Source organism: Oryx dammah, unplaced genomic scaffold, assembly GCF_014754425.2.
Source record: "Oryx dammah isolate SB20612 unplaced genomic scaffold, SCBI_Odam_1.1 HiC_scaffold_9, whole genome shotgun sequence".
Lineage (NCBI taxonomy): Eukaryota > Metazoa > Chordata > Mammalia > Artiodactyla > Bovidae > Oryx > Oryx dammah.
Window position 1 is genome coordinate 17,348,325 of NW_024070193.1, and position 27,370 is coordinate 17,375,694.

At 45.9% G+C, this 27,370-nt stretch overlaps 1 protein-coding gene and 1 non-coding gene across 6 annotated transcripts in view; one reads left to right on the forward strand and one right to left on the reverse strand.

Moving 5' to 3' along the window:
* ABHD6 (abhydrolase domain containing 6, acylglycerol lipase) overlaps positions 1-27,370 on the forward strand; it is a 102,230-nt gene that overhangs the window by 49,992 nt on the left and 24,868 nt on the right. Inside the window, exons 1-3 of one of the 5 annotated variants that reach the window (XM_040246483.1) lie at positions 2,743-2,898; positions 16,756-16,820; positions 24,742-24,894. In XM_040246483.1, the coding sequence (XP_040102417.1) occupies positions 24,776-24,894 (119 nt within the window). In that variant the 5' untranslated portion in view covers positions 2,743-2,898; positions 16,756-16,820; positions 24,742-24,775. Of the gene's footprint in view, positions 1-2,742; positions 2,899-16,755; positions 16,821-24,741; positions 24,895-27,370 lie in introns of those variants that run through there. The other 4 variants (XM_040246484.1, XM_040246485.1, XM_040246486.1 and 1 more) reach the window with 4 other exon arrangements.
* On the reverse strand, positions 13,531-13,602 carry TRNAC-ACA. Its single transcript has one exon. It is a non-coding gene; the product is annotated as a tRNA-Cys (tRNA).

The following is a 27,370-nucleotide window of genomic DNA, read 5'->3' on the forward strand; positions in this document are numbered from 1 at the left end:
ACACCTAGGTCTGGAGCAAGAAGCAGGCAAGCCAGGGACTCAGTACAGAAGGAAGACACCTCTGCCGCTGCGGCCACCGCTGCCACTGCGCATGTGCCCGTGCGCACGCGTGCACACACACACACACACACACATACACACACAGATGCTCAGCACGTAGTAAGGGTTCAGTAAATATTTGTGAAATGAATGAATAAATACTTTGATGGAAGGAGCCCACAGTATAGTGTGGGTTCAAAGGGAATTTAAGGAAGTCTTTCTGGAGGAAGTAGCATTTAAATTGAGGTATGAAAAAGAGGTCCTGATGGGGGGAAAGATTGAGGGCAGAAGAAGAGGGCGTCAGAGGATAGATGGCTGGATGGCATCACGGATGCAATGGACAGGAACTTGGGCAAACTTTGGAAGTTGGTGAGGGACAGAGAGGCCTGCCATGCTACAGTCCATGGGGTCACAAAGAGTCAGGCACAACTGGGCAGCTGAACAACAATATGGAAAAGAGGAAGGCGTAGCCAGGCCAAGTGGGAAAGGATGAGAGTTCTTGGCAAAGGCTGAAGTGCTAGAGTTCAGCCACAGTGCCCCTGGGGTGCTAGCAAATGCTGCTGAGGGGGTAAACTGAGGCTAGACGTTAAAAAACCTAGGCTTGGTGGCAGATAAACTAGACAGAAACAGTATTTGAGTTTTAATTGGTGGTGACTTTTATACATTCCTTCCTTTTTTTTTTTTGCCTAGTGAGGTTTAATTGTCCTTAAAATGAAGAAATGGCCATAGTGGGGATTTAACCCATGGTGCTTGAAAAACTTATAAGATGGTCATTTTTGCACCCAAGAACTTTGGAGCTAGATGATCTAGGGTTGGGATTCCCAGTTCTGTGTTTTACAGGGCAAGTTCCTTGTCTCAGAAAAGCACAGTACCCACCTCACAGCATCAAATGAGATGACCCACATAGGGCAGGGTTACTTTGCTTGCCTGTGAACCTGTCTGTCCCTCCAAGCCCTTCCCAGGTAGAGATCTAGCCTGAGTCACTGGCAGGTGCGGTGCCCAGCAATGCTAGGCACACAGTAGGTGCTCAGTAAAACAGCTCGGCGGTAAAGAATCAGCCTACAAGGCAGGAGACAGGGGAGATGTAGGTTCGATCCCTGGGCTGGGAAGATCCTCTGGAGAAGGAAATGGCAACCCACTCCAATATTCTTGCCTGGGAAGTCCCATGAACAAAGGAGCCTGGTGTGCTACAGTCCAGAGAGTTGCAAAGAGCTGGATAAAACTGAGTGACTTGAGCACACAAAATAAACAATGCTGTGAAGGATTCCGTCATCATATTGTAGAAGTGCATGGCCCTTTGGGCTCCAGCCCTCCCCCAGGCCGCAGTCAAAGCTTTGGGGCCGAGGCGGGGTGATTGGGTTCTGCCACCCCTTCCCCTTCCCCAGCACTTGCGGCTGCACAGTGAACACGGTAGGTGCTCTAGGATGTCTATAGACAGGTTGGTGGGATCAGTTCAGTTCAGTTCAGTTGCTCAGTCGTGTCCGACTCTTTGCAACCCCATGAATTGCAGCACACCAGGCCTCCCTGTCCATCACTAACTCCCCGAGTTCACTCAGACTCACGTCCATCGAGTCGGTGATGCCATCCAGCCATCTCATCCTCTGTTGTCCCCTTCTCCTGCCCCCAATCCCTCCCAGCATCAGAGTCTTTTCCAATGAGTCAACTCTTCGCATGAGGTGGCCAAAGTACTGAAGTTTCAGCTTTAGCATCATTCCTTCCAAAGAACACCCAGAGCTGATCTCCTTTAGAATGGACTGGTTGGATCTCCTTGCAGTCCAAGAGTCTTCTCCAACACCACAGTTCAAAAGCATCAATTCTTCAGCGCTCAGCTTTATTCACAGTCCAACTCTCACATCCATACATGACCACAGGAAAAACCATAGCCTCGACTAGACGGACCTTTGTTGGCAAAGTAATGTCTCTGCTTTTGAATATGCTATCTAGGTTGGTCATAACTTTTCTTCCAAGGAGTAAGCGTCTTTTAATTTCATGGCTGCAATCACCATCTGCAGTGATTTTGGAGCCCCCCAAAATAAAGTCTGACACTGTTTCCACTGTTTCCCCATCTATTTCCCATGAAGTGATGGGACCAGATGCCATGATCTTCGTTTTCTGAATGTTGAGCTTTAAGCCAACTTTTTCACTCTCCTCTTTCACTTTCATCAAGAAGCCCTTTAGTTCTTCTTCACTTTCTGCCATAAGGGTGGTGTCATCTGCATATCTGAAGTTATTGATATTTCTCCTGGCAATCTTGATTCCAGCCCAGCGTTTCTCATGATGGACTCTGCATATAAGTTAAATAAGCAGGGTGACAGTATACAGCCTTGATGTACTCCTTTTCCTGTTTGGAACCAGTCTGTTGTTCCATGTCCAGTTCTAACTGTTGCTACCTGACCTGCATATAGGTTTCTCAAGAGGCAGGTCAGGTGGTCTGGTATTCCCATCTCTTTAAGAATTTTCCACAGTTTATTGTGATCCACACAGTCAAAGGCTTTGGCATAGTCAATAAAGCAAAAATAGATGTTTTTCTGGAACTCTCTTGTTTGTGTCAAATACCAACTTTATCCTCTGGTCTTTACCCTGTGGGCTGGGAATGCCGAGACGCTAGGAGTTCTCGCCCTTGAGCCTCCAAGACGGAACGCGGCAGCCTGGGAGCCGCGCGGGGGCGGAGCCAGCTTTTCTGTCGGAGCACGTAGGCCCGCGCACCGCGCCTTTAAGGCGCCCAGCAGAGGCGGCCCTGGAGCTGAGACCGGGTGCGGGCGGGAGCGAGAGCGCAGCAGCCGGACCTGAGCTGGGGGCCAGGACCGGGGACAGGCTTCTGGATAGCGCAGGGGTTCCAGACGGCTGAGGTCAGGTGAGGTGAGCGCGAGTCGGTGGGAGGCGAGGGGGGTGGTGGTGCGCATTTAGGAGGGAATATCCCCGGGCTCCCCCAATGGCCCCATGACCTACCCTACACTTCCGAGTCCGGACTGCCTGACCTCTCTCCAGAGGGCACGATGAGAAGAAGGGTTGGAGACCTGTACCTCCCTTTTTGCTCTGTTTCCCCGCCCCAGCACCAGCCCCTGCGCTCTCCCTTCCAGCGCCTGGATGGATAGGTTTCATATTCCTGAATCCCTGGTCCCTACTTCCCCGGGGCCGGGCTGCCTGCTGCTCTAAGCACCCGGACAAGGTGAGGACTGGTCAGGGACCTGCACGCTTTCTATTCGGCCTCCCCGCTGCTTGCCCCTGCCCCTAGGCGCCTCCTCCCCAAGTACCTCGATGGTTTGGAGGCTCTTGCACCCGCGTTCTTCCCACTTTCTGGGGAAGGGCTACGGCTCAGCTGCCCTGCCAGCTGCTCTCATCTGCCTCCATCCTGCCCCAGACATGTGCACCCCTCAAGAGCTTTCCCAATCATAACTTACCTCCAAAAGCCTTTCAACTCTTTCTCCACCCTGCCTCATTTCCTTTGCATCCTCTCCTCCGCTCAACCCGCCAGTCAGGTTGCTGGTCCAACCACCCCGACTGCAACGCCCGGCAACCCCGGCGTCCCCAGGGCTTCTTGGCAGTTGGAAACGCGGATTGTGTAACGCTGGCTGCAGGGCAGCTCGTGCGGGTTGTGCACCCCTGCACCCGCAGAGGAGTAGAGGAGGCCAGGCTGAGGGAGGGAGGAAGAGGTTGCAGGCCACTGTATGAATCCTTTTCTGTGCCCGCGGACTGAGTGGTTAAGAAAAGATCTCACCTCTCACTGGCCCTGAAATCCCTAATGGCAAACTCCACCTGGCTGGGGTCAAAAATAGCTTCTTATTAATAATAGCCGACATACGGTAAGCAAAAACAGGGTGTCAGTCCCTTTCCTAAGCACCTTTGAAAACCTTACCTGCCGAACTCCTACCAATAGCCCCATATGAGGTAGGTGCCTCCATTGTGCCCATTTCTTAGAGGAGAAATGAGAGGGATTCAGTGATGGGTCCCTCCCAGGACACACTGAGTCACCTCAAAGCCCCCATTCTGAACCACTGGGCTTACTTTCCTGTAACTAATAAATTTTTATCAACATTTTTAAATATAGAAAGTTAGAAATTACAGAAGTTAATAACTTGTGTCCCTAGCATAAATTAATTTTTCTAAAATTAGGTTTTCAGACCAGCAAGGGATCCTTGGTACTCTCTTTAAGAATATTGATGCCCATAGAGGAGAAAGGACTTGCATGAGGCCACAAAGCCTGAAAGTGCCAGGACTGGGGTGCAAAACAGGTCCTGGGATGGTTAATTGGTACTTGCTGGGTTCTCTGATGGCTGCCTCAGCCCTTCAGTCTGCGATCTTGGAGACCCTGCCCACCTCCCCTTCTGCATCGTGATGTCCTTCCTTTTCTGCTTCCTTTGCTCTAACCCAAGCTAGTGAACACACATTCTACCCTCTGCTGCCTTTCTTTAGGTTGTCACCTGCTCTGGGAACGCTCTTCATGGAATCTCTAATGTCTAAATTGTCAAAAGTTCAGAAATAAAACAAGTAAAACCAAGAAATTACCAGAGTAGTAATTAGTTACTACTAAAAATTTATTGTGCACACTCCAAAAAGACAAAACCAGGAGCGTTAAAACCAAAACAGTGGAACGAGGCTCAGGGATAAACTGTTTTAAAGCAGCTTCAGTTCAGTTCAGTTCAGTCTCTCAGTTGTGTCTGACTCTTTGCGACTCCATGAACTGCAGCACGCCAGGCCTCCCTGTCCATCATCATCTCCTGGAGTTACCCAAAGTCATGTCCATTGAGTCGGTGATGCCATCTAACCATCTCATCCCCTGTCGTCCCCTTCTCCCGCCTTCAATCTTTCCCAACATCAGAGTCTTCAAATGAGTCAGCTCTTCGCATCAGGTGGCCAAAGTATTGGAGTTTCAGCTTCAGCATCAGTCCTTCCAATGAACACCTAGGACTCATCTCCTTTAGGATGGACTGGTTGGAACTTCTTGCCGTCCAAGGGACTCTCAAGAGTCTTCTCCAGCACCACAGTTCAAAAGCATCAATTCTGAGGCGCTCAGCTTTCTTTATAGTCCAACTATCACATCCATACATGACTATCGGAAAAACCATAGCCTTGACTAGATGGACCTTTGTTGACAAAGTAATGTCTCTGCTTTTTAATAGAGTGTCTAATTTGGTCATAACTTTCCTTCCAAGGAGTAAGCATCTTTTAATTTCATGGCTGCAATCACCATCTGCAGTAAAGCAGCTTATATAGTGAGAAAGAAGTGGTGGTTTATTCTTTACAGTAGTTGGTTATAATATTAGAATTTTCTTAAATAATAGGGAATTAGTCAATAGTTACCTCATATCAACCTTGGGAAACAGTTCAGGTTTTGCTTATGATTTCTAGGGACATGAGCAAGAACTGACATAAGTGAATCTTCCAAAATAAGTTAAATTAAGCTTTGTGTGGCTACATTAGTATCAATTGCTCAGGGAATCTTCAAGGCTGGTCTCCATTTGTTTTTGATTTAACAAAACATTACCTACCCCTTAGGGTCTAACTTGTCTGTCCCCTTGAAAACACTCCCCTGATTTCTCCCCTGCTCCCAACTAAAATCTCTTTGTAGCTGGGATCCTACCCCCTTCTACTCCCATAATGGTGTTTGGAAAGTTCTGCAGCACACATCTGCCTTGTCCTCTTGGGTGTAGTCGTGCAGTTAGGATTACTAGTGTTCCCCAAGACTCCTCTTCCCACCTGCCTCATGAAGCCCCAGGACAGAGAGAGAGGTCCGTGGGGGATGGGGTGGTTTCTGAAGTAAGGATAAGCTCAGAATTTCTGAAGCCTGCAGCCCCAAACTCCCTTCGTTGAGCTGCAACTCGTCACAGGGAGAATCGCTCAGTGAGGTACTGAATATTATAACTACGTGTTTGTTCATAACCCTGAGGGGTCCCACCGGAAAAATCAGAGAGACTCAGGTCCAAGTCCCACTTCTACCACTGGGTAGCTTTGTGGCTGTGGGCCAGTTACCCAGCCTCTTTGAGCCTCAGCTTCTGGTAATAATACCTGCTTTAGAAGGCAGTGGTGAGATTTAGATAAAGTAAAGCACAAGGCCCAGCACATGATAAGCACTCAGTAAGTACCTCTTAGTATGGAGAATGGCCACTACTTTGAATTATTGGAGAATTATTAACTCATTACTATATGGCTCATACTAATTTTGCTTACCAATGGGTCAGGGGAGTTCAGGCCAAGAAGAGGTAAGCATTTTTTGTGCTCGGAAAGGCCTGCCTGTGAGAATGTCTTCAACTGCATATCATTTGTTGCCTTTACAATGCAATAAATTTGCCTATTTTTTAAGCTTTAAAAATTTATGACCTTCTAGCTCTATGAGAATCTGTGTTACCTAGAATGAATGTGTGGATGTGATTTGTGCAGTTCTAAGTGATTATGAAACTTAATGATAGGAGGGAATAAAAAAAAAACTTAGAGATGACCTTGGTTAGCAGTGTGTGTGGTTGGTTCAGGCCTATCTTGGGGTCAGAGGTTCGATTCAAAGGTTACCTGGGTTTGGAGGAAAAGAAAGCAAACGAATGCTTTATCCTAGTAGGCTAGTGAACTGCTGAGACACTGGAAATCCACTTCCATGTGCCATATGCTTTTCCAACTCCTGGTTATTCTGACAACTAGATCAGTCATTACAGTGGTGGTGAGTGTTCAAAAGAAGAGGCCAGGAATGTCACCTTCAAAGCTAGTGTTTGGAATTTGATGGGAAGCTAGTTCTGCAAATTAAAAAAAATTTTTATTTAAAAATTTCTCCTAAATTGATTCTTTACTGGAATATGTTAGGATTCCATTTGATAATTTAAGGACTCTCGAGTTTAGATGTTGTGAGACATAAAGTCAGCACAATATTGTGGAGCCATTATCCACGCCCCCACCCAAAAAAAGACAAAGTTTTGTAAGTTTCACAGTTGTTTGAAATTTAGCAGCTGTACAGCTTTTCTTTATTTCTATGATCCTGCAGGGATGTAAGCACTTTTTATACTGTCCTTTACAATTAGACAGTAAAGAGTCTGCCTGCAGTGCAGGAGACCTGGGTTTGATCCCTGGGTTGGGAAGATCCCTTGGAGAAAGAAATGGCAACCCACTCCAGTACTCTTGCCTGGAAAATTCCATGGACTGAGGAGCCTGGTAGGCTATAGTCCATGGGGTCGCAAAGAGTCAGACATGACAGCGAGTTCACTTTCTTTCTAGCCACATATGGCTATTAAAGGTAAATTAATTCAAATTAAATAAAATGTACAGTTCTGTTCTCCAGTCACACTAGCCACGTTTCAAGTGCTCATGTGCCATGTGGCCAGCAGCTACCATATTAGGCAGAGCGAACAGAACGTTGCTTTGTTCACACAGAGTGCTGTGGAAGGGATTTCTCTGGTGGTCCAGTGATTAAGACAGTGCTTCCTACGTAGGGGGCCCTAGTTCGATCCCTGATCGGGAAATTAAGATCCCACATGCTGCATGGTGTAGCCAAAAAAAAAAAAAAAAAAATAGTCCTATAGGATAGCACTCTTTAGATCTATAAGGCTATGGGAAAGTCACGTGATTGTGGAGTTAAATTCCCTTCTTTCTGGCAAGTCATCTGCAGGCCAAGTAATTGAGTGTGCAGAGAATGTTTTATTGTTAAGAATGAAGATGTTAACAAATCTCCTTAGCCTCTTTTTGGCTAAATGGCTTGCTGGCTTTTAACAATGCCAGATTCAAAGGATGGGGGAGAAGGGAGAATCGAACGAAATGTCTCTGGGCAGTGCATCTGGCTGTCTGTAAGAACCTTCTCTGACCTCTGCCCCAGTCAAGCTGAATCTGAATCTCTGAAGGTGGGGCCTAGGAATTCCAGGAATCTGACGTGTTTCTTTTTTTTAAGCTCCCTGGGGGTATTGTGCAGCCAGGGTTGAAAACCTGGCAAGGTATGTGTATGGAATCTGGAAAGATGATATGGATGATCCTATTTACAGGGCAGCAGAGAAGACACTGACAGAAAGAATAGACTTGTGGTCAGGGAGAGGGTTAGACGACTTGAGAGAATAGTATTGAAACACACAGAGCTTCCCTGATGGCTCAGATGGTCAAGAATCCACCTGTAATGCAAGAGACCTGGGTTTGATCCCCGGCTCAGGAAGATCCTCTGGAGAAGGGAACCGCTACCCACTCCAGTGTTCTGGCCTGGAGAATTCCATGGACAGAGGAGCATATACATTCAGTTCAGTTCAGTCGCTCAGTCGTGTCTGACTCTTTGCCACCCCATGGACTGCAGCCCACCAGGCTCCTCTATCCATGGGATTTTCCAGGCAAGCGTACTGGAGTGGGGTGCCATTGCCTTCTCCGTACGAGAGAGGGGACATATGTATATCTGAGGCTGGTTCATGTTGCTTAAAGTAATTATCCTCCAGTTAAAAATAAAATGCAGAAAAAAAAGAACAGCTTCAAGACTGTGCCCTTAAAAAAAAAATTCCTGAGCGCTGAAAGAACATGTTTCAAAGTAGATTTGGTGAGTGACTAAAAATGTTCCTCACTGATTAATTGCGATGATAAAGATTGGAGTTGAATGGGTTCACTTCCTGTAGAAGTGGGTCTCCACTGAGGGCAGCTTTAACCCTAGGGAGCATTTGGCACCATCTGGAGACATTTTTGCTTATCAAAACTTGGGGGCCTCTCTCCACTGGTTAGAGGCAGGGAATACTGCTCATTACTCTCACAATGCTTAGGAAGTGGATAGGAAAGCCCCTCACAACAAAGAATTAATCTGGCCCCAAATGTCATTTGTGCCATGATTGAGAAATCCTAATTGAGGCGTAGGGTCCCCTAGGGGCTTCCCAGATGGCGCTAGTGGTGAAGAATTCGCCTGCCAGTGTGGGCGCGGGCAAGAGATGCGGGTTTGAAGATCCCCTGGAGCTTTAAAATGGCTCCTCACTCCAGTATGCTTGCCTGGAAAATCTCATGGGCAGAGGAGCCTGGTGGGCTACAGTCCATGGGGTCACAAAGAGTTGGATACGACTGAGCAACTGAGCACACACCATCTAGAAGTAATTTTTGCAAACCAAAGTCTTCCTTAACCATGGAGATAGTCCCTGCTTTAAGAAAGATCATGATATTCTCCTAAACTAGACCTTTGGAAACCCTCTTGCTCATATGTTCAGTTCCAGAAGCCTTGTAGCATGTTGTTGCCCGCCTTGGATGCGTTTCCAGCTGTTTCAGGGAAACTGCTGATTCAGGAAAACAGTACTGCCTGCAGAAGGTATGAGCAGAGGTGCTTACAGGGCTGCAGGTTGAGATCCTCTTCTTGTAAAATGTTCAACCAGAGTGACAGCAGCCTTGCTCAGGTGGTTTTCCAGAAGCTGTCGCTCTTGGCTGCTGGTGTTGGGTATCTGCCTCGTGATATACCCGGAAGAGGATTCAAGCCTGATATGTGATGAAGTTTGGGAACTGAGCTATGGGCTAGACTCTGGGAATATAAAGATAGTGACAGCGAGCTGCCTACCGATGAAGTCTGCGCAGACTTGGGCGCAGCACCCGTGCAGGGTGATGGAGGTGTATTTCTGAACACAACTTCGTGTGCACGATACGCAGTACGGACAGACAACACCGAAATGGTGGAGTCTGGAGCAGAGTACATGTATTGCAGGGCCAAGCAAAGGGGGCAGGTTACTCCCCCTGGTGGTTTGCCTTTTTAAAAGGCAAATTAGGGCTGAGGGCTGCAGGCTTTGTGGCTTTCTTCTGCTTGGTTGGTGGTGAGGTAAAAGCTGTGTTCCAGGAATCTTACACTCAGCCTGAAGTTACCATCCTCAGTCTGGGTGGGAGCCTTAGTTCCTACTGAAGAGATAGAAGATAGTGTTCTGTGTGTTCGTTCCTTGAGGAGGAACCAGGACCCTGCCCCAAGGCTGAACTTTTCTTTCTCTTACTCCTTTGTTTCTGCAGCCTCTCTCTTCCCTGATTAGCAACTGTTTGACTCTGCCCTGTGGAACTCACGGAAAGTCAAGGAGGTTGAATGAAACCTATTTCCTATAGATAAGGAGGGAGCACAGAAAGGCTTTTGTGCCCAGGAGGGCCCCATAGGGTCCTGCTTGGTTTCAGTGGCACGGCTGTCTAGCTCCTCCCAGGAGAGTAGGCCAGTGCTTCCCAGCTGTGCAGCGAGTACTCAACACCCTCCAGTCCCTGCTTTGAGCAGTCTCCATGCATCATTTGATTTTGTCCCCACACGGAGGCTCCAAGAGGTTCTGTGACTTGCCGAGGTCCCAAAGCTGGTAGTGACAGCAGAGATGTGAACGTAGGTTATGAAACTGCACAGCTGACCCTCAGAGAAGCATTTACACGTGGGGTGGTCCCAGGTGGCTCAGTGGTAAAGAATCCACCTGCCAAGTAGGAAATGGGAGTTCGATCCCTGGGTTGGGAAGATGCCCTGCAGGAGGAAATGGCAGCTCATTCCAGTGTTCTTGCCTGAGAAATCCCATGGACAGAGGAGCCCGGTGAGCTGCAGTCCATGGGGTCACAAAAGAGTCAGACACGACTGAGCAACTGAACAACAACACAGTGTTTTCCTAGCCAAGACTTGAAGGATGTAACCTCAAGTCCCCCAAGCAGGGGTGTGCTGGGCATAGGGGAGCCACTGTGCGGAAGCCCTGGGGGTGTGAAGGAGCATGCCACGTCAGGATTGTAGATCTTTCAGGAAAATAGGGGGCAGGATACAAGAGGATGACATGTGAAGGATGGGCAGGCTCCGGCTTGTCCATGGCCTTCCATGTCACGCTGTGGGCCACTGTGAGCCACCAGTGGAGTGGGGCAGAGGAAGAGAAGAGCTGTGTGCCATTGGGCAGCTTGCTTAAGCTCTCTGGGTCTCAGCTGCCCCTCTGAACTGGAGTCTCTAAAGCTACTCTGATGAGGAATGCTCGTTTTGTTAGCGACCATAATGAAGAGAGTGAAGGAATGGCCTGCAGTGGTGCTGGTGGGGCAGCACTGTGATGCGTGGCTTGCCTGTTTATCATTTGGTATTATACTCAGTGCCCACCGAGGGACGGCGTGGTGATGCTGAAGTGCCATGGCACGTGCAGGAGCTTGCAGCCTAGTGCAGGGTGCAGCCAGTGTTTTCGTATTACAGTAAAAGACATGGATCACAAATACTTGTTGGCGTGGAGAAGGAAGTCAAGGTTACCGACGGCTGGGGGACTGAGGGAAGGTTAACTGAAGGAGATAACGCCTAGTTCTGCCAGAATGATTTGTTAGGAGAAATGGGGGTAGATAGAGTGTATAGTTCAGATCAACAGCAAATGGGGAAGTGGAGAAAAATACAAAGCTAGTTCAGGTGCCCCCACCAGAGGGTCAGATTATCAGCCTATCTGGTAACGAATTCCCCGGAGTTTCCAGGTTTCAGGGGGAATGTGGCGGTTATAACAGGAATATATCCACTGATGGACTTGCCACTTGCACACTTGGGTCCCACCCCATCACGCCTCGTCTCTTTTTAACCCTGGTGTCCAGCCAGGCTCCTGGAGCATCCATGTCTTGGTTATCTGTCCCTTCCAAGACATAAGGACATTTTACAAATATGAGACCTTAGATAGTGAAATTATAACTCTTGACAGAGACAGAATTTCATGAAATCACAGCAAGGGATGTTGGGGGGCTGCTTGACTGACGTGTGGAGATTGAAATGGATGGGAGTCTGGCAATGTGAGACCTGTTAACTGATAAAGAGAAGGGAGGGACTTGAAGCTCAAAGGATTGGGAAGCCTTTGGGAAAGCTGTCAGTAAAATATTTTTGCAAAAATGTCCCCTGAATGATAGCACTGTGACAACCAGATGTTAAGTGGAAGGACTTAGCGTACTCTTAAGGCAGTCTGCATGAGATTCATTCTTTGTTCTAAGAATTAGCATAGGCGGCAGTTATTTTGTTCCATATTTGCTTTTGATCTTAGAACTGACAGCTTTTGATTTTTACTTATTTGGATAGAGTTCTAAACAAAACTGTGTTTTATTCTTACCTATGAAGTTTTTTTCTGATGCTGATTTTCCCGAGTTACAGAGATCTCTGGGGAAGAGCTTCTGGTTAAGAAAGGTAGGGACCAGCTCACAAAGGGCTCTGAATGCTGGACCTCGTGCTGGAAGCCAGAAATCTTATTCTGATCAAAGTGCTGGCTGTTTATAAGAGAGCACCTTTTTGTCTCACACCAGCTTTGTCCCTGCAGTTAGAAAATACTGTAGACCAATTTTCCTCTTTTAGAAGTGTCAGAACCCTGTGTAATCTCCTTGCTTTTCCTTTCTTTAAGCAACAGTCTTTTCAGCTTGCTTTTTGCTTGGAGGATGGTTGTTTTACAGTGTTGTGTTGCCTTCTGACATACGACTCAAATCAGTCATAACTGTATATGCCCTCCTTCTAAAGCCTCCCTCCCGTTCCCACCCTGCTTTTCCTTTTGACTTCAGAGCACAGCTTCAAGAAATGGGAGAGTGTTTGGGGGCGCTGAGGTTCTGTTTCAGGCCTCTGCCACTGCATACCCATATAGAGGGCTATTTTAATTTCTTTTAGTCATGTGAAAGATAGTCACTTCTGTGATGCTCTTTCTGGCACTTTACCTCTGCGAACTGACCTCAGCCAATGACAGCGCATACACTGGCACTAATTCGTAGAGAAGTGTTCGAATGAAAGCTTGTTCCAGGCTCCCCAAGAGCCTGAAGACTTGGGTCCTTAGAGGTAAAGGATCAAGTGGCTTTTGGCTTCTCTTTTATCCAGTGGGAGACTGGCTTGTATCCCTGTAGGGTTGCCTGTCTTAAAGCATGGTTTCAGGCAGGTGTTTATTTCAGACTGTCGCCACAGCTGCATCTTTGACCCCAGAGGCTAATGCTTTGAAGGTGCTGGGCTAGCTCAGGGCACATGGAGCATGTTTCATTGCCTTGTCTCTTTGCCAGTATGATTTTTTAGAAGATATACCACAGGGTATATAAACTACCTGCCTTCCAGCTGAGCCCCTGATTGATCTGCCAGCCTTTCCTCTGGCTGTGTCCCTTCTCCCGAGGATTGAGTAGCAGGATTTTCCAGTTCTCTGATCCTCTGTCCACAGGCCCTGCTTGGCTCGGCCAAGTCTCCTTGGCCATAGTGCTGCCCTAGGTGGTAAAAGCAGGGGAGAGGGCCATGGGCTTGGATGGTTCTTAAAGCAAAAGCCCCCATGGGGAATCAGGTGCTAATGATTTGGTATAAAGCAAGACAGAGTGAATCCTCTTATCAATACCTTTCCCAGAACTATAAAGGAGATAGAATTTCTATAACTGTTGAGCATGTGAAATGTGACTAGTGCAGCTGAAGAACTGATTTTTACATTTTACTCAGTTTTGATCAGTTTAAATTTGAACAGCCACCATGGCTACTGTATAGTGAAAAGTGAAGTCGCTCAGTTGTGTCCGACTCTACGACCCCATGGACTGTAGCCTACCAGGCTCCTCCGTCTATGGGATTTTCCAGGCAAGAATACTGGAGTGGGTTGCCGTTTCCTTCTCCAGGGGATCTTCCCGACCCAGGGATTGAACCTGGGTCTCCTGCATTGTAGGCAGATGCTTTACCATCTGAGCCACCAGGGAAGTATGGCTACTGTATAAGATAGACCATTGCATTTGAGGAGTTTATATTTTATATTTTATTTCTTTAAGTTGTTTATTCTTGGCTGCGCCGGGTCTTTGCCGCTGTGTGGCTCTTCTCTAGTTGCGGTGAGCACTGCTCTTTAGTTGGGGTGTGCGGTCTTACTACTGCACTACTGCAGTCCACTACTTGGTGGCTTTTCTCGTTGCACACCAGCTCTGGGGGTGCAGGCTGCAGTAGTCGCTGCACATGGAGTGAGTAGCTGTGGCTCCCGGGTTCTGGAGCACAGACTCAATGGATGTGGTGCACGGGCTTAGTTGATCCAGGGGCTGCAGGGATCTTCCCAGACTAGGGATCAAACCTGAGATCCCTGCAGGGATCTCCTGCATTGGCAGCGGGATTCTTTACCACAGAGCCACCATGGAAGCCCTATGTTGTATTTTTTAATTAAAGAAGGAAAACCGTTTACACACACACGGTGGCAACTCAAGAGGTATGGTTCATGTCAGTGAACAGTCTCCCTCATCTCTGCCCCTAGCCTCTCAGCTTCCCTTCCCAGCCCCACTCGTATGGTTCTCAGCTGCTTCTGCATCCATTCAGAAACATCTTACACATACATAAGCAATAACACACATATTTTTCTCTCTTTCTCACAATGCAAGAGATGTTATTCTACCCATTCTCTTCCGTTCCTTGCTTTTTAAAGTTAACAATGTACCTTGGAGGTCATTACCCATAGAGACAAATAGAACTGACAGCTTCCCTGGTGGCGTAGGCAGTAAAGTGTCTGCCTGCAATGCAGGAGACCTGGGTTCGATCCCTGGGTTGGGAAGATCCCCTGGAAAAGGAAATGGCAACCCACTCCAGTACTCTCGCCTGGAAAATCCCAAGGATGGAGGAGCCCAGTCAAAGAGGTCGCAAAGAGTCAGACACGACTGAGCGACTTCACTTCACTTCACTTCATTATTTTAATGGCTTATATATATAATTATTTTTTGGAAGTGCTCAGCCTATTTCACTTTATGCCCAACCTATAATATGTCATGGTTTATATTAATTTTATTTGCATTTAATGGCTATACACTATAACTTGTTTATAAAGTTGTACCATCATTTACTTAACATGTCCCTTATGAGTGGGCATGCAAGTTCCAGGTTTTTTGACATGATAAGTAATACTATAACAAATAACCCTGCACAAACTTATTCTCACATATGTTCAGGTATGAGTATAAATGAATTCCTGGAAATTAGAGATGATTTGATCAAAGGTGTGTGTATTTTACATTGCTGCAGGTTTTGCCAAAGTGCCATCTGTAAATTTTGTTAAGTCACTCAGTCGTGTCCGACTCTTTGTGACCCCGTGGACTGTAGCCCGCCAGGCTCCTCTGTCCGTGGACTTCTCCAGGCAAGAATACTGGAGTGGGTTGCCATTTCCTTCTCCAGGGGATCTTCCCAACCCAGGGATCGAACCTGGGTCTCCTGCATTGCAGGCAGATGCTTTATCCTCTGAGCCGCTGGGGAAGACTTTGTTGATGGGAATGTAAATTTATATGTTGCTGAGGGCAATCCCATAGCCCCAGCTACACTGTTTGTTGTTCACCAATATGGTAAACAGAGATCACCATCACCTTGTGTTTCTCTTGTAAATGAAATTAAGATTGAGCATCTTTTTAGCTAAGAGTCATTTGTATTTCCTTCCTGTTCAATTATCTTTTCAAATCTTTTGCCCATTTTATTGGATTTTGTTCTTTTTATTGATTTATAGGAATCCTTTATTAGTCTGTTGCCTGATATGCATCAACAGATTTTAATCTTGTTCATGCTATCCCTTTCCATGTGTCATGTAAAAAGATTTTTATGCAGTCAGCTTATTAATATTTATGTTATGGCTCCTTAGGTTTTATATCTTACTGAGGAAGATTTTTCCAGAGTTCTCATGTTTTCTTTTAGAACTTTCATACTCTTTTCCCCCCTTATGTTTAACTCTTTGATCCCTTTGGAATAATTCAGGGGTTTTGTAGATTTACTTTCCATTACCCATCTGCCTGTCTCCTCGTTTTTCTGCTGTGGTGTCTTGGCCAGCATCTCTGCACCATCCAGCCCTGCTTTTGAGCTTTGAAGTCCCCTCTTGTTAGCTACTCTAGTAGAAATATTGTATTCATTTGCCCATTGGTTGCCAGCTTCCTCTCTTTTCTTTCTGAGTAGAGCTTTTAGGTAACCCTAACCCCAGACAGTTTTCCGACGAAGGTCTGTCTAGTCAAAGCTATGGTTTTTCCAGTAGTCATGTATGGATATGAGAGTTGGACTGTTAAAGAAAGCTGAGTGCCGAAGAATTGATACTTTTGAACTGTGATGTTGGAGAAGACTCTTGAGAGTCCCTTGGACGGCAGGCAGATCCAACCAGTCCATTCTAAAGGAAATCAGTCCTGAATATTCATTGGAAGGACTGATTGAATCGAATTGAAGTGACTATTGAAGCTGAAACTTCAATAGTCTGGCCACCTGATGTAAAGAACTGACTCATTTGAAAAGACCCCGATGCTGGGAAAGTTTGAAGGAAGGAGGAGAAGGGGATGACAGAGGATGAGATGGTTGAATGGCATCACCAGCTCGATGGACATGAGGTTGAGCAAGCTCCGGGAGTTGGTGATGGACAGGGAAGCCTAGCGTGCTGCAGTCCATGGGGTTGCGAAGAGCCGAACACGACCGAGCAACTGAATTGAACTGAATCCCAGACAGAGAGGGGAGTTTTAATCTTTATTTGAAGGTCTTAGTTAAGTTTGAAGCCTCCAGAAGCCCTTCTCACCCAAGCATGCCTGTTTCCCTTATTGCTTCTCTCATTTTGCAGCATAGTATCACCAGCTCAGTCCCATACTTCGTTCCCATCACAAAATACTTCTTCAACTTTCATGCCCTCCTGGTTAGGCTTTTTATCTCACATGCCCTGCCTGCCCTTTGTGCAGGTTGCTTAACTGGGGGAAGTGACCCGAACCAGGGGCAACTTTAAAACCATAGGATATTTGCACTTTGCCTTTGCAAAGGAGGAAAGGCTCCGCCTCAAGTGAGGCTGGCATTATTGCCGGCTGTTAGCACTTAATTCATATTCTCTGATATGATTTAATGCTTTGTCATTTTCTTACTTGTGATTCCAGAGTCTCCTTTTCAGCTTCTGCCAGAGCCAGTAGCAGTTGGGAAAGAAGGCTGTGCTCTTTGAAGAGTGAGTATGGATTTTTCACATCATAGATTGCAAAAAAAAAGAAAAGAAATAGCCCTTAATGTGATGGGAGCTACTCTGTAAGCTCCCTGGCAAACTTCTGCAGGCCAGCCTGTTAGCAGGTGGGGTGTTCGCTGGTTGAGTAGGTCTGGTGGGAGTGGACTGGAACCAAAAATTTTTTGTTTTGTTTTTCTTTTTCTGGCTGAGCTGGGTCTTCATTGCTGTGCACAGGCTTAGTTGCTCCACAGCATGTGAAATCTTCCCAGACTGGGGATCGAATCTGTGTCCTCCGCATTGGCAGACAGATTCTTACCAACTGTACCCACAAGGAAGTTCCACCCTGAATAGTTTTAAAGCTCAAGATACGTATCCAACCCCCACCCCCCGACTCCTCTCTCAGATACTGTGCTGGGAGCAGGGCTCTGAGTCTGAAGGGAGTCAGAAGACCTGGGCCTCTGGGCAGCAGGATGCTTTCCTGGGGAGTGTAACACTTGAATCAGTCCTGAAGGCAGAGAGGAGTTCGTCAGGCGGGCGGGACAGGAGAGCACTTGCCCCCACGCGAAGTGGGCAGCATGAGAAAGACGAGGCCTGAGGCTCTGTGGCTACAAACAGAGGTGTGAGGCCAGAAGGTTGAGTTGGGATCATAAGGGTGGTCAGCATTTACACTAGACAAGAGGCCCCAGTCCCTGGTGTGGAAGATTCTTCTGGCAGCTGGTAACAACTGAATGGGGTATGACAGAGCAGCCTTCACAGAAATGGGAGCAAGGAGAGATGAGGACCCAGGCCTGGTTGGGTAGTTGAGGGAACTGGGATCTGACTCATGAACTCTCATATCTGGTGGGAATGTTTCCTCCCTTGAGACATTCCTAGTAAATGTTAAGACAAAGAAATTGGTTGTAAGGGGCTTTCAGGGCTGTAACCCCCATAAAACTGTGCTGTCCAACACATTAGCTGTTATTCATATGTGACTCTCAAGGATTTAACAATGTGATAGACGTGACTGAAGGACTGAATTTTGAATTTTATTTACTTAATTTGAATGTAAGTAGCCACATATAAACAGTGCATTTTGTCTCGACTCAGATGAGTTGGCTTCGGTGCTGACACCTCCTAGCCATCGTGTGACAGGAGTGATGAGCACGGAGGAAGAGTGAAAGATACATCAGTCTGGGAGGCCAGACTGGTGGGGACATTGTCAGCAGAAATCAGCAAGTCAGGAGAAGGAGAAGAGATGCCCCTGAGACATTGTAGGACTTTTGTAGAGATAGTCAAGCAGGCTTTTGGAAAAGTCTGGAAGGAGGTTCTGGCAAGAAATGTTGACTTTTTGCATTTCCTGGTAGTAGTGGAGGGTGAGATATGGTGAGTTCTTCAAGGAAGACAATGAAGAGTGTATCGTGGGAGTATTCAGCACGGAGAGTAAGGAGAGCATTATGGGAATTTCCAGGGGAGAGAGGGAGCAGAGAATTTTAGGAACCAGGCCAGGCGTGCTCATAGCCATGGCTTGTTTATACATCAGGGCTGTCAGGGCTGTAGAGCACAGAGGAAGAGTGGGCTTAGCCAGAGTGAAGGGGAGACGAGGCCAGGAGGAGAAAGGTGAGCATCTCATGGCAATAATCCTAGGGTCACGCCACGCTTTCAGTGATGGACTGGACAAGCTTAACTGCTTCCTTGGAATGTTCCGTGTGGTTTTCCTCCTTAGTGGAGAAGATAAATATGACAAGGAGTGTGAACTGCTCGTGTCTCTAATTATTTTCTCTCTTCAGTCCTGGGACTTCCACACAAGAGAGTCTTAGTGTCTTTGTGTTTTTTTTTTTTTTTTTTAGCTATTGATCATTACTGATAGTTTTGAGAAACTGGTTTATCTTTACAAGAGTCTAGTTTCAGAAATTAGTGTTGGGTAGATGCAATAATGTTTAATAGCTGGGATTTTATACTCAGATTTCAAGAGTATATTCTTTGGAAAGAATTTTCATATTACAGAATTAAAAAAAAATTATAAGCAGCACTGGTTAGTTTTTAAAAGACACCAGCAAGAATAAGGTGATAATTTGTTAACTTGTAAAGTTAGCGTGTTACTTGCTCTCAAAATACTTCTGGAGAAGTACAAAGAATGTTGAAGGGGACAGTGAACTCCGTGCCTTTTGTGTAACTGATGCACAATAAATAAATGCTTAGTAAGTGCTGAGAGAAGGCAGAGAACCAGACACACCTACAGGACTGGACTGAAATGCAGCCCGTGCCGTGCACCAGTCAGGTGACCTTGGGGGCACTTGTAACTTCTTTAGTCTTTATTCCTCCATGCGAAGGTGGGAGAAGTGCTTGCTGCTCCCAGCTCTGTGGGGGTAAAGTGAGAGGCTGTGTATGAGCCATCTGCACAGCACCTGGTGTGATGGTCACTCAGGACTGGAGGCCGTTGCTCCTCTGTCTTTGGCTGCAGTGGGCGTGGTCATGCTCATTATTTTTCCTGTTTTGTGGTTGTTCAATCACTCAGTCATGTTCCAACTCTTTGCGACCCCATGGACTGCAGCACGCCAGGCTTCCCTGTCCATCACCAACTCCCGGAGCTTGCTCAAACTCACGTCCTTTGAGTTGGTGATGCCATCCAACAATGTCATCCTCTTTCAGGGGACTTCTCTTCTTGCCTTCAAGCTTTCCCAGCATCAGGGTCTTTTCCAGTGAGTCAGTACTTCGCATCTGGTGGCTAAAGTATTTTTGCTATAGTTTTTACAAAATAATCCTCTTTTTGAAGAGACCAGGACGTTAGTTTGTCAAGTCTGATGGACTATGAGTAAATGTCTAGGAAAAGGCAAGATTCTGTGAAAGTGTTTTATATTCTGTTTGGAATTTTGCTTTATATCTTAAGATTTAACGTGTCAGAACTCAGAAGGACGGGTTTTAAAGGTCAGTGAGTATGTTAAAAGACAACTGTGACGCATTACACCTAACCTCTCACCCCAGACTAAACTTGGGAACTTGAGTCTTATCTGAGTCTGATTAATCTTTGTCCCTGCATTCAGAGATAAAGGCCCCAAATGCACAGCTTAGATGATACCAGGGGAAGGCCATGTGGCAAGCTCAGGTCTCTGGGTGAGAGTGTGTTACCCTCCCTCGTGCCATAAAGGTGGGCAATCCTTCCTGACGTCCCTAATTTCAGACTGTTCTGCAGAGCTGCTAAAGTCACTGTCTTTAAGTGTTGGGAGCCTCACCTGATGCACCAGATATGTAAAATGGGTGCATTTTTCTTTTTCAATCTATTCAAGCATTATCAAACACTCAAACATTACCAAGCACCAAGTATTAATATTTCCCAGATACTGTTTTAGGTTCCAGGGAAAATGTAACAGGGAACAAGATTCTTCTGCTAGGCAAGCCAGATCCTAGTCTTCAGTTATCTGGCATAATTTCAGAAGTGTTTTAAGTCACCAGAGTAGGAAAAGACAGAAAAAGTGTTTTGGGTGAATGTTCTCATTATTAGATGAGGAAACCAAGGTCTCACAGCCAGTGTGTGGAAGGATCAGCCTGAGCGCCCCGCCTCCAACCTGTCCATCACTCACATCTACCCTGGCAGCCATTCATCTGTCACCACCAAGATGTTCAGCAGATCCATGTATCACCTAGTTGGCATTTTTCTTTAAATTAGTTCCTCCTTTTAAATTAATTTGCATCCCTACCATAAATTGAAAATATTCATAAAAATCAACACAAAGAAACAGTGTTATTAAATAGCTAGGTACTGTTCCCTGCAGGAGGCTCAGGGGTCGGATAGCTATTTAACAGCCACCCTCAGAGTTTCTCTTCAACCTAAGCAAGGTGGGAAAAGAACTGAAAACAAAGACGACTTTCTCAGGCTGTATGGGAGTGTCGCCTGGTGTCAGATAGCCTGAGCGCTCTGCTGCCTGAAGTCATCTTGTGAGCATCTGCTGTGTGGGCCCTGCACTTAGCGACGCCCCACGTTTTACCCATTAGTTGGTGTTCAGTCATTGGTGATTCCAGGCTCATAAGGCTTCAGTTTTTCTGTGCCTAGCTTCCCCTTTGGGCACATAGAGCTTCCTGTGAACAAACCCCTGCAGGGTAGGCAGCTGCCTTTTTTGTTATAGTTTAATTTTTTTTCTAGGCAGCTGCCTTTTTAAAGACAAGTCCTTTGTCAGATGAAGGATGTCATAGAGGTAGGAATAATAGCCAGACCTGTATAGACACCTCAGAAAACATTAGTGTCTTCACTCAGGGCCTGGCTGTATTTGACCTCATCAGGGAAAGTGCGCAGAATTCTCTGTAACAAGTCCAAGACTTGCTAAATTGATGCTGCTCGCAAAGACTTTATTCTACCATTGAATGCAGAATGGAGCCTGATCGAACCTTCCCCGAAACCGACTGTGACATCCGTAGCAGGCACTGATGAATGCCATGAGGTTTGTTTTTTTTTAATGAGGTTTCTTTTTGATGATCATGCCTTCAAGTTGGGCTCCCATCTCCAGTGTCAGAGTTGGTGACATAATATGGCTTTGGGCATAAAATGTTCTAATTCCTAGTCTAAAAGAGCATCATGTAATTAACTTCCTGCGGCTCAGGAATCAGAATTCATGGTGACCCTCAGCACTCTTATGTGATGAAGAAAAGTCCTCTTGAATCTGACAGCCCCCATCTTCATCAACTGTTTGGTGACCCACAGTCTTCAAACAGATCTTTAAAATTCCCTTCACTCTGCCATGAATTTGCTTACCCCTTGACAGGGGGGCCTTTTTAGCATCATAAATTGTACCCAGCATTAAATAGGTGACTCCTCTTGGGAGTTTTGTAATTATTGAAAGAGGAAATAGTCAACATCATTGGGGATGGCTGTCCCTAAAACAAACAGGATTGAACCCACTTTGTAACTTTGACTGTTATTAATTCATTTGTACTTTATTTGAGTCCTGTGCTATTAGGCACTGAGAACACCCATGTAGCATTATTCCTATCCTCAAGGAGCTCTGGTTCTAGGAAGAGAGCAAGGCCAGTGAGTGATATAAGTGGGCTGGAAAAAAGCTGTTTACAGTGACTGAGAAACTGAGGGAAGAGTTGAATCAAACACAGACAGTGCTCGTTGTGCCCCTGAGAAGGCAGCAGCTTTCATTGCTGTAGACTCAGGGCTGTCCCCAGATACAGAGTGGATGGAACTGAAAGGACCATCTGCAGATGCCTCTGCCTCCCCCTCTGGACTAAGGAGCTTGTTTCACCAAGCCTCTCACAAGAGACCAAACATCTAAATGGAGACATCACATCTTCATGAAGAAATTTGGAGCGATAAATGTGGTTATTTAACAGCAAAGATGTTACAAAATCTGAGGAAAGGCCATTTGAAAAAAAAAAAAAACAGTCAGAGAGTGTGGAGTTAGGAGCAAAGAGAGTGGGTCCAAGTCAGTAATCTGTTACTCAGCCTCTCTGTGCCTTTGTTGCCTCAGCCTATTCAGTTCAGTTCAGGTCAGTCGCTCAGTCGTGTCCGACTCTTTGCATGAATCGCAGCACGCCAGGCCTCCCTGTCCATCACCAACTCCTGGAGTTTACCCAAACTCATGTCCGTCGAGTCGGTGATGCCACCCAGCCATCTCATCCTCTGTCGTCCCCTTCTCCTCCTGCCCCCAGTCCCTCCCAGCATCAGAGTCTTTTCCAATGAATCAACTCTTCACATGAGATGGCCAAAGTACTGGAGTTTCAGCTTCAATATCAGTCCTTCCAATGAACACCCAGGACTGATTTCCCTTAGGATGGACTGGTTGGATCTCCTTGCAGTCCAAGGGACTCTCAAGAGTCTTCTCCAACACCACAGTTCAAAAGCATCAATTCTTCGGCGCTCAGCTGCCTTCACAAGCCAACTCTCACATCCATACATGACCACTGGAAAAACCATAGCCTTGACTAGATAGACCTTGGTTGGCAAGGTAATGTCTCTGCTTTTTAATATGCTGTCTAGGTTGGTCATAACTTTCCTTCCAAGGAGTAGATGCTTTCAAGGAGCATCTTTTAATTTCATGGCTGCAATCACCATCTGCAGTGATTTTTAATAGTGGATAAAGCTCTCACCATGCCTGTTTGATGAGGTTGGTATACTGTGTCAAGTGTTAGCAAATTACAACCTGAAGCCTGTTTTTTACAATAAAATCTTACTGGGATATGGTCACAGCCATTCATTTCATGTTGTATGGCGGCTGTCTCACTGCAAAGGCAGCTTGAGTAATTATGACAGAGACCTATGACCCACAACGCTGAACTATGTATCATCTGCCTTTTACAGAAGAAGTTGGCTGACCCCCACACTCAGTGGTCTTGAGGTCATACTGTGCCATCATGAAATCATTATACAATTGAAGTACACATCAGTTGATAGAGGTGTATGGGGCAGAGCTCTCTGTTTCACAGGAGATATAAGGGAGCCCATGATTTGCTAGCTGTGTGCTTTTTCTTGAAGAAGAGTCCTTTTTATGTTAGTGAGATGCACACTTAACACAAGTGACCGAGTCCTCAGGGCCACCTGACCACAGATCCTAGCAGGCGTTGTCTTCTCTATTGGGGAGGATGACGGAACTTGAAATACTTCTTAAATTCTATGGAAAACAAACCATGTTGTTCATGAGACAGAACTGGGTGGGGACCTCTAATTGACAGGTGACTTCTAGAGCCCATGGAAATGGGTCAGGCCCCAGTCTGGGTGCTGGGGATACAATCCCTGCCCTCCTGGGGCTCCCATTCTAGCCTGCACACGTGTCCTCCCAGTCTTTGGGAGGACATCAGAAAGTGCACTGGAAGCTTGGATGTTGACGTGTTCCCTCCTAAATTTTTATTGTGTATTACTTATTTTTGAATAGCCCATATATGAATAGGGCTTCCCTGGTGGCTCAGACAGTAAAAAATCTGCATGCAATGCAGGAGACCCAGGTTTGATCCCTGGGTTGGGAAGATCCCCTGGAGAAAGTATTGGCACCCCACTCCAGTAATCTTGCCTGAAGAATCCCATGGACAGAGGAGCTTGGTGGGCACGGTCCATGGGGTCACAAAGAGTCGGACACAACTGAGCAACTAACACTTCACTTCAGGCATGTAATGATATATAACCAAAAGATTTTAAAAGGTAGACTGTGAAAAGCAAGTTTCCCTCTATCCCTGACTCCCAGCTGCCTGATTCCCCACCTCAGATGCAACTGCTATTACTGGTTTCATGTATACCTTCCAGTGATATTCTCTATATAGATAGCCATTCATGTGCACGTGTGTTATTTTTATTTCTTTCTCTCTGTCTTTCAGGTCTTCTATCCTTCTCTAACTTTTAATTTTTAAAAACTGCAAACCTAATAGGAAAGTTGAAGGTTACAGTTGGGTTCACCAGTACATTTCACCACCTTTACTTTATTTCTCCCTTCTCTATACACACACACACACACACACACACACACACAGTTGGGTTCACCAGTACATTTCACCACCTTTACTTTATTTCTCCCTTCTCTATACACACACACACACACACACACACACACACACACACACACGCACGCACGCACGCATGCACAAACACATATATACATTTTTTCTTCCTCAACTTTTGAAAGTGAGTAGCAGATATTAGTCTGTTTTATCCCTTAATATTTACTTCAGCAAATGCTATGAATAAGGATGTTTTCTTACATATAAACTTAACCACAACTTCATCACTGCAGTCGCTGATCTAATAATATTGTCTAATAATCAGTCCTTACTCCAATTTCCCCAGTTGTTCTTAAAATTTCCTTTATAGCTTAAAAAAAAAATCCAGGATCATCTCAAGGATTCCTCATTACCTATACTTTTTTCCTCCTGATGCTTCTCTTCATTCTTTGTCATTCATTTCTCACTTCCACTTTGCTTCTTCACCTTGTCTCCTGAGACAGTTCAGTACTGTCTCTCTTTTCAGCCCCTCTAGGTATAAGCCAGACCTAAAGAGCAGGATGGATCTTGACGTGGTTAACATGTTTGTGATCGCGGGCGGGACGCTGGCCCTTCCGATCCTGGCATTCGTAGCCTCGTTTCTCCTGTGGCCTTCAGCCCTGATAAGAATCTATTACTGGTAAGTTCATTTTATAGTTCAAAATTTTCAAGGGTATCATGATCACACCGCTTTCTTTTCTTTGGTTGTGGCTATTTGACATTTATCATGAAATATTCCGGACGTGGGGGCTTCCCAGGTGGCACTAGTGGTAAGGACCCTCCCTGCAATGCAGGAGACATAAGAGACATGGGTTGGATCCTGGGTTGGAAAGATCCCTTGGAGGAGAAAATGGCAGCCTACTCCACTATTCTTGCCTGGAATCTCATAGACAGAGGAGCCTGACAGGCTACAATCTGTGGGGTTGCAGAGTCGGACGTGACTGAGTGGCTGAGCACTCATTTCAAACTTGCAGAAAAGTTGAAAGGTATCCATTTTGGAATGTTGGGAATGTTTCTGAAGAACATTGGTACTGGTAGCTTCTCACCAGGTAAATTCTTCCAGGTTTCCAATGGTGTCTTTGCTCAGGAGACCACTCTCTCTCCCAAAGTCACTGAGTCTGTGTGCATTTGTAGGAAGGCGTTTGGTTTTTCTTGGTCATTGGATTCTGCTCCAGTGATGTTTTGACAGGTACAGTGATAATCACTGAAAAATGAGTTAGAAACACCAGAATCACGAACATGGCGTGGGTAGGACAGAATGTTTTTTGATTTGTCTAAAAGTGTTCATTAGTAAAGTGACAGGAAAAAAAGTTTCCAAAACTTCTGTCATTCTTAAATCATTTTCACACTTCTTGCCCTGTTTGCGCACCACCTCTAGTTTTCTTTAGAGTAAATGACTTTAAAACAAAATCTTACATTAATTTCTGAGTGACATAAATATCACTACCTTTAGTGGAAAGCTTGCCATCCTTGCCACAAACAATAAATTAATATAAAAAGTAAAAATGAGCACAATGCTTTACACTCTGTTCATGAATTCTAGCCTAGATACCATTGCCTGCCAAGGACTGACTCCTTTCTCTTTGTTACAAAAGCTGAGAGATGTGAGAGTTGCAGAGCTTTTCTCCTTTGATAAAAGCAGGTTTATGGTTGAAAAGAGAGAGAATTTCTCATGACGTGCTTCAGTAACTTTTCATGCCACAGTCCATTTACCAGAGAAAATCACCCCTCACACACCCATGAATTCATCCCATGATGACGGAAGTACTGAAATCGACCTGGTTCCTCTCTGTGCCATAGGGAAGCGCATTGAGATTTGAGCAGGACTTCTGGAACATAGGACTACCTTCTGAGCCCCCAAGGAAGAATGCAGGGAAACTGTGCTTGTGCCCTTTATCCGCCCTCCCTTCTGGCTCCCTTTTGTTTCATTAGAGTGTGGAATTTTTCGCCTGCCAGCCAGGCTCTGATCCTTGAAAAGAAGCTAATTGAACAGAAGGGAGCTTTCATCTTTCACTCTCTCTTGTGGGGAGGTGATGACCCCTTTAGTGGGTTACCCAAGACCCACCTCTGTGTAGATGAAGCTAAGACTCTGGTTGCTTAGAGGCCATTGCCTTTGCAGCACTCCAGCACAGGAGGAGTGCTGTGGGGCCAAGACGCCTATGGGACCCCTGACGTGGAGAGACCAGAGTGGTGTGCCCCCCTCAGTCCTGCAGAGGCACCGTGGACCTACACACACAAATTCCATTTTTCTTAAGTCAAAGTGAAGCAGAGAGCGCAGCTCCGTGATATGTCCCATAACCGTGGATGTGGCTGCAAACAGAGGTGTGATTGTTCCACCCAAAGGCTGTTTCTACCAACCACACATGGAAACCAGCCTCTGTGCTGCACGGTCCCCCATCCCCAAGTTCCTCAGGCCATCATGGAGAAAGCTTTAGGACTGTTTGAATAATTTTGATGCTTGATCTTTCAAGAGAAAATTAATGTCATGGCAAATAATTGACTTTTTTGAGTTAAAACTCATGTGGTTTAGACGTCACCATTTTAAAGCATACATTTAATTGGTTTTTATATATTCACAGTATTGTGAATTGCCACCATCTAATTGAGAACATTCTCATCTCCCCTCAAAAGAACCCCCATACCTGTTAACAGGTATTCCCTCTTTTCTCTCTTCATCCCCTGGCAACTAGTAATCTGTCTCTTTGGATTTTCCTGTTGGTGACATTTTTGTGTCTGGCTTCTTGCACTTTTCAAGGCTCACCCGTGCTGCAGCATGTATCTGTACTTCATTCATTGTGATGACTGAATAGTGGTCCATGGTGTGGTTTATACCACACGTGATTCATCCAAATGGACATTTGTGTTGGTTCCACTTTTTGGCTATTATGAAGAATGCCTCATCGCATAGAATTCACTTTTATTAACAAGTGAAGTTCAGTGAAGTGAAAGTCACTCAGTCGTGATCGACTCTTTGTGACCCCATGGACTATACAGTCCATGGAATTCTCCAGGCCAGAATACTGGAGTGGGTAGCCTTTCCCTTCTCCAGGGGATCTTCCCAACCCAGGGATCAAACCCAGGTCTCCTGCATTGCAGGCAGATTCTATTAACAAGTA